The sequence below is a fragment of the Schistocerca gregaria genome, chromosome 3, assembly GCF_023897955.1.
Source record: "Schistocerca gregaria isolate iqSchGreg1 chromosome 3, iqSchGreg1.2, whole genome shotgun sequence".
NCBI lineage: Eukaryota > Metazoa > Arthropoda > Insecta > Orthoptera > Acrididae > Schistocerca > Schistocerca gregaria.
Window position 1 is genome coordinate 467,588,810 of NC_064922.1, and position 12,614 is coordinate 467,601,423.

A 12,614-nucleotide genomic window follows, 5' to 3' on the forward strand; every position below is an offset into this window, starting at 1 on the left:
CTCTGTATGAAGTTTAGTAAATAATTTGATTCTTGCTTGCAGAAGTGCAGATTTTTAACAAATATTATAAATTAGAGGCTTCCAGAATGATATGAGTCTACAAAAGTAAAGGCTAAACATTAGCAGAGGAAATTTGACTGCCGCACTGGCATTATTCCTCTGACGACATTAATAGACAAAGTGTAATTATTCGGATTTGTCCACCTCATTAACTCAGCCATTTTAATTCTGAGCTTTGGAATTTGTATGGTGACGAGAAACGAATGGGAAACAAAATAAAAACGGACAGCTTTCCGCAGAGTCATTCAAGATAATGCGATTCGTGACCATTAGGCAAACTAACTTTAATTGATATACAAAGTTTGGATTATTAAATACTTTCTGATCTATCGAAATAAAGGTTTTATTGTTTTATTATTTTTTCGTATATTTTTCATCCTACCCCTTTTTTATTTCGTTGTGTTTCGGTAGAATGAATGCTGGTTTTTTATGTGGGTACACCGGACACACCTAGAACAGAGGACTCTTTGTTGCCACAATCGTTCCTATATTAATGCAATTCGTTGGTTAACCTGCACGATTGTTCTATATATAATGCGTGAAAATTCTGTGCATGTTTCATTTAGTTAAAATCTGTTATGCAACTGACAGAGTTTTCTACAAACTTAATGATAAAAAAGTTGCATTTTTATTCTAGTATACAACTCACTTATCTACTGTTACTATTTGAGAAATTCACTAGAGCTTCATTATGACAACAGATTATTACATCGCGGTGAAGATTTTCACAGTTAATGAAGTATATTAATTATTATAACAATCCACAAGTCAGACATAGGACCGTAGTGTAAATCTCCGATGAATAATGATGAAGTTTTTGACAACACAGTTGGTGCCAATCAGATATTCGCTGTAAGAAGTCAGGAAGTCTGTGGCGCTACCAGATGAAGAAAACTATACTTTCGTACTCTGTCGCACAGAGCTAGACATGAGCTCCGTAAAATAGTTGGCTGGACTCACTATATGCTGGAAATGAGTTCTTGGAGTATAGTGATGTTAACACTATATTTCATGTATGTTAAAGATCAATTCAAGATGACTCCAAATACCTTAGATCAATATCGTGACCCATACTGGAAAATGGATTTAAATCTCATACAATCACTGTAATCTCATCAATTGACGGGACGTGAAAATTTCGAAGATTGCCGGTCCTGACAAGTGACGATGTATAGTTTCTCCCAGTTTGAATTTGAAACGATGTACATTGACGGACTCGATCCGTCTTCACTGTTTAGCGAGATGAATGTAGTTTCTAAATTGGGCCGTTTGAGGCATGAAGGTAAACTTCTGGAAGGCGGCAGCTGTTCGTTTAGACCGTATAGCAACGAAGGACACGGTTTCGCGATGTCTTACGGTCGACGAAATGTTGCGTGAATTGGAGCAATAATTTGTTGAAAATGGCAGTGAGGATGACGACATCGACGATTCACATGACGATTCTTACTCTGTGCAGGAAAAAGTGTGTCAAACGTCAAGTGAATATTTCTCGTTTTGACTGCATAAAACGTTACTTTAAACATTGCGTTCTTTTCTGATGTTCCCTCATTTTCTGAAAAATAAAACATACGTTTTACTTGCTGTAGGCCAACATGAAAGGCTGCAAGAAAATACACTGCATAGATGTGCAGCAAGTGAGAAATAACCACGTGCAAGAAACCTTGCTAAAAAAAAATGTCCTATGTGAAAGAAACGTTTAACAGTTTATAAGCGTAATCCAGAAGAAGCACAGCAAGTTTCAGGCTTTCATAAAAGGTTATTATCGTAGTTAGATGTTGGCTTGTGTTCTTAATAAAAAAATATTGAAAAATGTTCGGAATTCTAAGAAACGGCAAGGCTTACTTCGCCGGCAGTCAAAGTTTTAATCAATTAATAATGTGCTTACGCAGATAACACAACAACATTTCGCCATCGAGTTACAGTGTCACAACTTCGGAGTAGCTGTGGACAGTAGCAATGAAACAGAAGAGTCGCACAAAGTGTTCTGAGTGGTGCTGACTTTTAACGATCAATACCAGCGGACAATTTATTACGCCCGTGCTGCATTGCTTGTCCATTGGGGGCTCATAGTGTATTAATTTATGTAGGTTACCAGTTAATAATAAGATCGGTGCATACACTACTGGCCATTAAAATTACTACACCACGAAGAAGACGTGCTACTGACGCGAAATTTAACCGACAGGAAGAAGATGCTGTGATATGCAAATGATTATCTTTTCAGAGCACTCACACAAGGTTGGCGCATGTGGCGACACATACAAGGTGCTGACATGAGGAGAGTTTCAAACGATTTCTCATACACAAACAGCAGTTGATCGGCGTTGCCTGGTGAAACGTTGTTGTAATGCTTCGTGTAAGGAGGAGAAATGCTCATCATCACGTTGCCGACTTTGATAAAGGTCGGATTGTAGCCTATCGCGATTGCGGTTTGTCGTATCGCGACACTGCTGCTCGCGTTGGTCGAGATCCAATGACTGTTAGCAGAATATGGAATCGATGCGTTCAGGAGGGTAACACGGAACGCCGTGCTGGATCCCAACGGCCTCGTATCACTAGCAGTCGAGATGAGAGGCATCTTATCCGCATGGCTGTAACAGATTGTGCAGCCACGTCTCGATCCCAGAGTCAACAAATTGGGACGTTTGCAAGACAACAACCATCTGCACGAACAGTTCGACGGCGTCTGCAGTAGCATGGACTATCAGCTCGTAGTCCATGGCTGCGGTTACCTTTGACGCTGCATCACAGACAGGAGCGCGTGCGATGGTGTACTCAACGACGAACCTGGGTGCACCAATGGCAAAACGCCATTTTTTCGGATATATCCAGGCTCTGTTTACAGCATCATGATGGTCGCATCCGTGTTTGGCGACATCGCGGTGAACGCACATTGGAAGCGTGTATTCGTCATCGCCATACTGGTGTATCACCCGGCTTGATGGTATGGAGTGCCACTGGTTACACGTCTAGGTCACCTCTTGTTCACATTGACGTCACATTGAACAGTGCACGTTACATTTCAGATGTGTTACGACCCGTGGCTCTACTCTTCATTCGATCCCTGCGAAACTCTACATTTCAGCAGGATAATACACGACCGCATGTTGCAGGTACTGTACGGGCCTTTCTGGATACAGAAAATGTTCTACTGCTGCCCTGGCCGGCACATTCTCCAGATTTCTCACCAATTGAAAACGTCTGGTGAATGGTGGCGAGCAACTGGCTCGTCACAATACGCCAGTCACTACTCTTGATTAACTATGGTATCGTGTTGAAGCTGTTTGGGCAGCTGTACCTGTACACGCTATCCAATCTCTGTTTGACTCAATGCCCTGGCGTATCAAGGCCGTTATTACGGCCAGAGGTGGTTGTTCTGGGTACTGATTTCTCAGGATCTATGCACCCAAATTGCGTGAAAATGTAATCACATGTCAGTTCTAGTATAATATATTTGTCCAAAGAATACTCGTTTATCAATGTACCAATTTTAATGGCCTGTAGTGTATGCGACCCGAGGTGCCGCCTCCCTATGTCAGAACTAGCTCTTTAGAAAAAATGTTTGACGACCACTGGCCTATAGTAAAGCTCTAATTGGCCTCTCTCTCACAACACATGCTCAAAGATTTCTTGGGGGCGCCTTGCCTCAGTTCGCGCAGCTCCCCTCGTCGGAGGTTCGGGTCCTCCCTCAGCCATGGGTGTGTCTTTTGTCCTTGGTTTAAGTTGGATTAAGCAGTGTGTAAGCTTAGGGACCAATGGCCTCAGCAGTTTGGTCCCAAAAGACCTTACCACAAATTTGCAATTTCCTCGAAGTTTTCAAGTACAGAATACTGCTTAAGATGGAAATTCTAATAAAGATTTATACGTTTCTACTGTTATAACATAACTTTTACTTAAAAATCACTTTCAGTACACAATAATAAAAAAGTCAGTGGCGCAAGCCGAGAGCCAGTCTGTTTGCCTGTCTGTTTGCCTGTCTGTAGGCCATCGCCCGGGGATAGCTGGCTGAATGGAATGGGGCCATCCTCGAGGGACTGGTACTAGGGAAAATCCCAGAACCTACCCCGCTTTCAACCTGAGATCTCTCCAGGAACGAAGTCTGGTGCTCTACCTGCTACGCCATTTCAAAATAGCATCCCGAAGTACCTCCGTATTACTTCTTAAGTTTTCGTGAAATAGTTGGGACGAGATGTTTAGAAATATAGACTCAATGTTATTCTCAGCGCATCCGATAAAATAAGTTTATGATTACTGGCATTCAGATCAAATTTTAGTTGCTGAACACAAAATTAACTGACGCATCTATTAGATATAAATATGATTTTCAGCAGCGGAAATATAAGGGTGTATCAAAATGATAGCGATAAAATTGCCAGTGAAGTAGAATGTGTCTTGAGCAACAAAAAACGTGTGTGTGAAATCTTATGGAACTTAACTGCTAAGGTCATCAGTCCCTAAGCTTACACACTACTTAACCTAAATTATCCTAATGACAAACACACACACTCATGCCCGAGGGAGGACTCGAACCTCCGCCGGGACCAGCCACACAGTCTATGACTGCAGCGCCTTAAACCGCTCGGCTAATCCTGCATGGCAGTCCTGGGCAACAAACTGAGGGTAGGAATCTATATTTGGAAATGTCTTCCATTGAAGCTGCAGAGCGCAAAGTTACAGGAATCAACACCTACCGCAAGCCCACACCATTTCCATAAAGCAAACCTGCGTTTGTACACTGAAGCGACTGCACTTTGCAGTCGCCTCTGTGATGTGGCCAGCATGGACGGGTTCGCTATGAATTATGTCAAGCTCATTGGGAGAAGTTTCGTTTGTGTTACGCAAACGTATAAACCTTGTCTGCCGAGGTGGGGACCAGCGGAAGACGCTGGTCCATTCAATTTCGATGCTCTGTACCTTCGTCGGATGACTTCTTTGTGACCTGGTTTTTCCTTTAACTTTTTGCTAGACACTCTCTACAATACCTCGAAGTTGTCGGTATCCTTTCCTTATATCCTGCATACGTCGGATGTCTCCAGCGACGCCCATTGGATACGCAGTGCGCCGTTTTATCTGCCGCCACAGCCGGCCAGTGTGGCCGAGTGGTTCTAGGCGCTTCAGTCTGGAACTGCTCGACCGCTCCGGTCGCAGGTTCGAATCCTGCCTCAGGCATGGATGTGTGTGATGACCTTAGGTTAGTTAGGTTTAAGTAGTTCTAAGTTCTAGGGGACTGATGACCAAAGCTGTTAAGTGCCATAGTGACATCTTGGGTTGTCGTTTTCCATCTCCATGTCTCTGGTTCTTTTGTTTGTGTAGAGCTGCAGCTGGCCCCGTTGCTCCTTTAACAATTCCAGAGCCGGATCCCAGGCTCTGCTTAGCTCTGGAATTGTTAAAATGAACTAGAGACATGGAGATGGAAAACCAGCTCCTATCGGACTGCCAGGAGCAGCAGACGGAAACTGGAATACCCAGAAGTGGGACTGGTGGGCGCGGACCGCAGAGGGAACATCCAGAGCCGCAGCGGACGAAAAACGGAGCGGCAACGCTCCAGCAGGTCGTGGTGAGCGGGCGCGGACCGCAGGCGGAACGCTTGGTACCCCAGACCGTAGATGAAACCCCCAGGAGCGGGTTTGGTGGGCGCGGACCGCAGAGGGAACACCTATAACCGCAGCGGACGGAAAACGGAGCAGCAACGCTCCAGCAGGTCACAGGGAATGGGCGCGGACCACAGAGGAAGCACCTGCAGCAGTTGGTGGAGGGGGAAGGCCATAGGCATAAGTACTGGACCAGGTCCACTCGAGGAGCAGTCTCAGGTCGCACCTGATGAAGGTTACGAGCTACGTGACCGAAATATCGTGCAAGTACGACGCTGATATCCGGCAGAACACCCGACAACCCAAGATGTCATTAGATCGTCGGGAAAGCCTGAAGAGTTACAAGTGCCATAGTGCTCATAGCCATTTGAACCATTTGTCGCCACAAACAATATGATTTCTAAAAAATGGTTCAAATGGCTCTGGGCACTATGGGACTTAACATCTATGGCCATCAGTCTCCTAGAACTTAGAACTACTTAAACCTAACTAACCTAAGGACATCACACAACACCCAGCCATCATGAGGCAGAGAATATCCCTGACCCCGCAGGGAATCGATCCCAGGAAAATATGATTTCTAAAATGAAATGTTATGTACAGAGTAATACTGAATTAGACTAGCTCAATGTTAGATTTCATGGTATCTATTAACAAGGAAGTCAAAAGACAGTTACAGTAATGTACAATTTCAGCAGCGACTGAGTAGCGTTGCTGTCGAGATGGTGCAAGCCAGGTGTGGTAAAGGCATTTTTGCAGATCAGATCCAATGTGATAACTTTAGTGGATATGTTTCAGTACTGTGTTTGTATGGTTGGTATCGATCAGGTGATAATAACCTCACTATCGAAATATTGGTAAAAATTTGAGTGCATGTCTTTCTTTCCCAATATCATTCCCTATTACGAGGACAACCCAAGCAGACTGTTTGCAGATGATGCTATCGTTTGCCATCTATCAATATTATCAGAAAATCAAAACTAATTACAAACTGATTTACACAAAATATTTGCATAGTGCGAATCGTGTCGATTGACTGACCCTGAATACCAAAAGTGCGAGGTCCTCCTATCAGCACTAAAAAATCCATTAAATATGATTCCACTATCACACAGATTTATATTAGATATACACTCCTGGAAATTGAAATAAGAACACCGTGAATTCATTGTCCCAGGAAGGGGAAACTTTATTGACACATTCCTGGGGTCAGATACATCACATGATCACACTGACAGAACCACAGGCACATAGACAAAGGCAACAGAGCATGCACAATGTCGGCACTAGTACAGTGTATATCCACCTTTCGCAGCAATGCAGGCTGCTATTCTCCCATGGAGACGATCGTAGAGATGCTGGATGTAGTCCTGTGGAACGGCTTGCCATGCCATTTCCACCTGGCGCCTCAGTTGGACCAGCGTTCGTGCTGGACGTGCAGACCGCGTGAGACGACGCTTCATCCAATCCCAAACATGCTCAATGGGGGACAGATCCGGAGATCTTGCTGGCCAGGGTAGCTGACTTACACCTTCTAGAGCACGTTGGGTGGCACGGGATACATGCGGACGTGCATTGTCCTGTTGGAACAGCAAGTTCCCTTGCCGGTCTAGGAATGGTAGAACGATGGGTTCGATGACGGTTTGGATGTACCGTGCACTATTCAGTGTCCCCTCGACGATCACCAGAGGTGTACGGCCAGTGTAGGAGATCAATTCCCACACCATGATGCCGGGTGTTGGCCCTGTGTGCCTCGGTCGTATGCAGTCCTGATTGTGGCGCTCACCTGCACGGCGCCAAACACGCATACGACCATCATTGGCACCAAGGCAGAAGCGACTCTCATCGCTGAAGACGACACGTCTCCAATCGTCCCTCCATTCACGCCTGTCGCGACACCACTGGAGGCGGGCTGCACGATGTTGGGGCGTGAGCGGAAGACGGCCTAACGGTGTGCGGGGCCGTAGCCCAGCTTCATGGAGACGGTTGCGAATGGTCCTCGCCGATACCCCAGGAGCAACAGTGTCCCTAATTTGCTGGGAAGTGGCGGTGCGGTCCCCTACAGCACTGCGTAGCATCCTACGGTCTTGGCGTGCATTCGTGCGTCGCTGCGGTCCGGTCCCAGGTCGACGGGCACCACGTGCACCTTCCGCCGACCACTGGCGACAACATCGATGTACTGTGGTGACCTCTCGCCCCACGTGTTGAGCAATTCGGCGGTACGTCCACCCGACTTCCCGCATGCCCACTATACGCCCTCGCTCAAAGTCCGTCAACTGCACATACGGTTCACGTCCACGCTGTCGCGGCATACTACCAGTGTTAATGACTGCGATGGAGCTCCGTATGCCACGTCAAACTGGCTGACACTGACGGCGGCGGTGCACAAATGCTGCGCAGCTAGCGCTATTCGACGGCCAACACCGCGGTTCCTGGTGTGTCCGCTGTGCCGTGCGTGTGATCATTGCTTGTACAGCCCTTTCGCAGTGTCCGGAGCAAGTATGGTGGGTCTGACACACCGGTGTCAATGTGTTCTTTTTTCCATTTCCAGGAGTGTATATAGTTGCGATAAATTGTTCATAATACAGAAAATGTTTCACAAAAAGCGGACAAAAGACTGCAACTTATAAGCGGAACGTTTACAAGACGCAACAAATCTGCTAAAAAGACATTCTGCACTACACTTTTCCACCCTCGCTAGAGTGCTGCTACGTAGTATGAGATCCTTACCAGATAGGATTGACGGGAGGCACTGGATAATTTCATATGAAGGCAGTTCGTTTTGTGTTATCGTGAAGTAGGGGCGACATTTTCACGGATATCAGATGCAATACGAGATGACAATCGTTAAAGCAGAGGCACTTTTTGCTGCAGTGAGATCTTTTCAGGAAATTTAAAGCACCAACTTTCTCCTCTTAATGCCGAAATACTATGTTTACTCCCACGCAAACATGGGGAAATGATGGTCATAATAAAATAAAAGAACACGGAGCTCGCAAGGAAATATTTAAGTCTTCAGTTTTCGCACGTGCTATTTGAGATTGTTGTACATAAATAGTCCAAAAGTAGTTGTATGAACCGAGAGCCAAACGCTTAACTGTGACGTTTCCAGAAAGCAATTTTCACTTTGCAGCGGAGTCTCGACCCGACTTACAGTTCTGACCCGCCAGGAAATTTCATTGAGATGTGAACTGCAGTGTAATCATGTGGATGTAGACTGAAGTCCCCTTCCGATTTGAGTGAAGGATGGCTGATGATCCACCAGACTTAGGCTTGGCAGTGCTGAGAGTATGTTGCCCGCAGTGTGACGTGGACACGTTGCAGACGTTGGTGTGTGTGCCGTTGTAGGGGGCAGCAGGCGGGAGTCGATGGTGGTGGGCGAGCTGCCGGCGCAGCTGCCCCAGGCGTCCGCGGGCAGCCCCTCGGACGAGGACGACCGCTGGGGGTGAGTCGCTGTCGCTGCTGCCTCCTGTCCGCCCAGCTGCTGGGTTTGCTCAACAGCTCAGGAGCAAGCGCGTCAGTATGTGCCAACACGCGCTTGTGTACATACACAGGGTGATCAAAAAGTCAGTATAAATTTGAAAACTGAATAAATCACGGAATAGTGTAGATGGAGAGGTACAAATTGACACACATGCTTGGAATGACATGGGGTTTTATTAGAAGCAAAAAAATACAAAAGTTCAAAAAATGTCCGACAGGTGGCGCTTCGTCTGATCAGAATAGCAATAATTAGCATAACAAAGTAAGACAAAGCAAAGATGATGTTCTTCACAGGAAATGCTCAACGTGTCCACCATCATTCCTCAACAATAACTGTAGTCGAGGAATAATGTTGTGAACAGCACTGTAAAGTATTTCCGGAGTTATGGTGAGGCATTGGCGTCGGATGTTGTCTTTCAGCATCCCTAGAGATGTCGGTCGATCACGATACATTTGCGACTTCAGGTAACCCCAAAGCCAATAATCGCACGGACTGAGGTCTGGAGACCTGGGAGGCCAGGCATGACGAAAGTGGCGGCTGAGCACACGATCATCACCAAACGACGCGTGCAAGAGAACTTTCACGCGTCTAGCAATATGGGGTTCTAATAAAACCCCATGTCATTCCAAGCATGTGTGTCAATTTTTACCTCTCTTTCTACATTATTCCATGGTTTATTAAGTTTTCAAATTTATACTGACTTTGTGTGTGTGTGTGTGTGTGTGTGTGTGTGTGTGTGTGTGTGTGTGTGTGTGTGTGTGTGTAGCGCGCGCGATTTGCATGTCAACAATACAAGTAGGAATCATGAAGTTTAAAATGTAATATCGAAAAAATAAAGTTACGTAATTTATTTTTTGTTTGCTTGCAGGTACACATTTGCAGTCTTGGTATTATTCGAGAAACTTAACCTTAGATCCAATCGTACCAGGAACGACACGCTCACGTGACTACGTGGAGTCACGTTACAGTTCAGAGTAGTGCCAGCTCGCAGTTTATGCCACATAAAATGACTGCAGAGATAAGAGCTCCGCAGGCAAAATCGATGGCTCTTACCACCATACGAGTTACTGACAGAGCTAAGGAAATGGCGATGGAGAATGCAAGCAAAATGTACACAATGTTGAACAGAGTGGGATTCAAGTAGCTACGCCAGAGAAGAAGGCACAAATGGCACACAAACAATTTCCTGTCGACGATACGAATAAATTTGGTATTAGACAGCAATTTCTGCAATATTATGAAAAGTACAAATAAATACCTACTAAAGAGGGCTGGAGGTGTGGCCTTCTGCTCTCCTAGCACTGTCAGCCGTGAAACAAGATAAGCCTGTATCCGTGAATAATAAATGTATGTATGTATTTCGACAGATCGTCACTGCCGCTCAGGACTGCCAGGATTGCTTGAAGCTGAGCCGCAATAAGGATATGCCGAAATGCTAGAGAGGCTATTAAGAAATTTTTAACGGAATATTCATTTTTTATTCTGGGATACACACTTACCTTGTTTCACGGCTGACAGTGCCAGGCGAGCAGAAGGACGATAGCTACACTGGTATGTGCTGACCTCTGTGTGGCTCGCAGTCTTGGCTGCTGAGGTGATGGCGAGCACGACGCACTGGGCGGCTACATCACAGGAGTCTGCTGACAGAACACAGTGTGGACATTGCCTGGTGGCCAGCAGCTGGGCTAACTGGTTACTAGGGTGCTCTCGTTCACGCCGAAGATGGTGTCCCACGAAACGCAGCTGTGCACAAAGTTGCCACAGTCATCAACAGTTACGTCACGGCCTCTCAGCGAGAGAACGCCCAGCGACGTCCGTGTTTGTTCATAGATACAGGCAGGTCGAAGAGAAGGGAGTTTGGGAACTCACCAGGTACCGTCAGCTAGGGCTCCACAGGACTAGTGGTAGGATGAACCCAAGTTCCAAAAAAAAAAAATGGTTCAAATGGCTCTAACCACTATGGGACTTAACTTCTGAGGTCATTAGTCCCCTAGAACTTAGAACTATTTAAACCTAACTAACCTAAGGACATCATACACATCCATGCCCGAGGCAGGATTCGAACCTGCGACCGTAGCGGTTGCGCGGTTCCAGACTGTAGCGCCTAGAACCGCTCGGCCACCCCGGCCGGCCAAATGAACCCAAGTCTTCTCATCAGCAATCCTTGGCAACCTAGTCCTTCAGGGCGGGCCGGCTGTTGCATGGTAACCGAAGACTTCTAGACAGACCTTGGATAGAGTGTCACAGGTGCCACCTCAGGCTTGGTTAGCTGCAAACTGAAAATGAGTGACATCCATGACAAGAATAGCAAGAGTGACTGAATGTGGCCCAGTTTTCTAGACTTGCACTGCGCCACAGTGTCACAACTTTTCTCTTCAGGCTTTCAGATTAGCTATTTCTGCAGCGTTGTTAGATGAAAGTCACTCTTACACAGGACTTGCGTGTTGTTACTTGCCTACAACTGGCATGTTGTTACTTCACTGCGTGTGGTGATACAGTAACAATCATCGTGAGGTCACCCTGGTGCATCAACATCTTGGTCAGCCAGCTTAGATTGTTGGTATGCAATATTAGTGTTCTTTCTCATTTTCAGTCTAGTGTAAATATTGCGTATTACCCTTCTCTGCCTTCAGCTCTCGTGCTGGTGCTGGCCAGAGAAAATTTTTAAAGTTTATCACATCCGATTGGAATATTATTCCGGGCACAACACAACTTTGCAAAAATTTCGTAGGTTTTTTTACTGTGAACTAGACTGCAATGTTAGAAAAGAAACAGGAAAAAAATCTGTCTGTGAGATTTGGAAAGGTGAGACATAAAAAAACATAGTTTCAAAAAAAATTCCAAATTGTATTTTTACGGTAACAAGGGTTGTAATATTTAGAACAACAGAGAGGTGCAGTTTTGGAGAGTGGGACGACTCACACCGAAGCGTGCAGAGAAATACAGGCAAGTGTGTCATTGACTTTATTACATTGAAGATACACAGAGGGCCTTCTGCTGAACTCCGTTCTAGTACCGGAATCTGCAGCGTCGGCGACCCGTCGACCAGCCTTGCGGACTTAGCGCTCCTATTCACGCCACAGCTACGTGGCCACCGCTTGCGTTAGTCGCGCCCGATAGCTCGGAACACGGCTGGCTGACTGTTCCTCAAGCGCGACTCGTGGATTCTATGTAGAGCGCCGAAGGGAAGCAGCTGACCGCCGTAGTTGTAGTGAGTCTTAGCAGCTCCGGCCGTCCACCCAGGCAGCTCGTTTAGTTCCCGCAGACAGCTCTGCCACCGGGAGGCAGCGAGTTCGCGCTCCGACCCCATCCCTGTGGACGGCAGCTTGCAGTCCGCCGGACGATGTCACCCAGAGAGCACAGCCTAGCAACCCTCTCGCTCCTAGCGACGCCGTAGCTCCAAGGTGTGACGCGCCCCGCCACAGCAATGACACGTCCGTGTAGCGGAGATTGGAGTTAGCTTCAGCTGGCCGGTTGGC

At 46.4% G+C, this 12,614-nt stretch overlaps 1 protein-coding gene across 1 annotated transcript in view; it reads left to right on the forward strand.

Moving 5' to 3' along the window:
* Positions 1-12,614, forward strand: part of LOC126355431 (regulating synaptic membrane exocytosis protein 1-like) — a 123,135-nt gene that overhangs the window by 91,033 nt on the left and 19,488 nt on the right. The window contains exon 9 of the mRNA XM_050005739.1: positions 9,000-9,096. Coding sequence (XP_049861696.1) covers positions 9,000-9,096 — 97 coding nt within the window. The remainder of the gene's footprint in view (positions 1-8,999; positions 9,097-12,614) is intronic.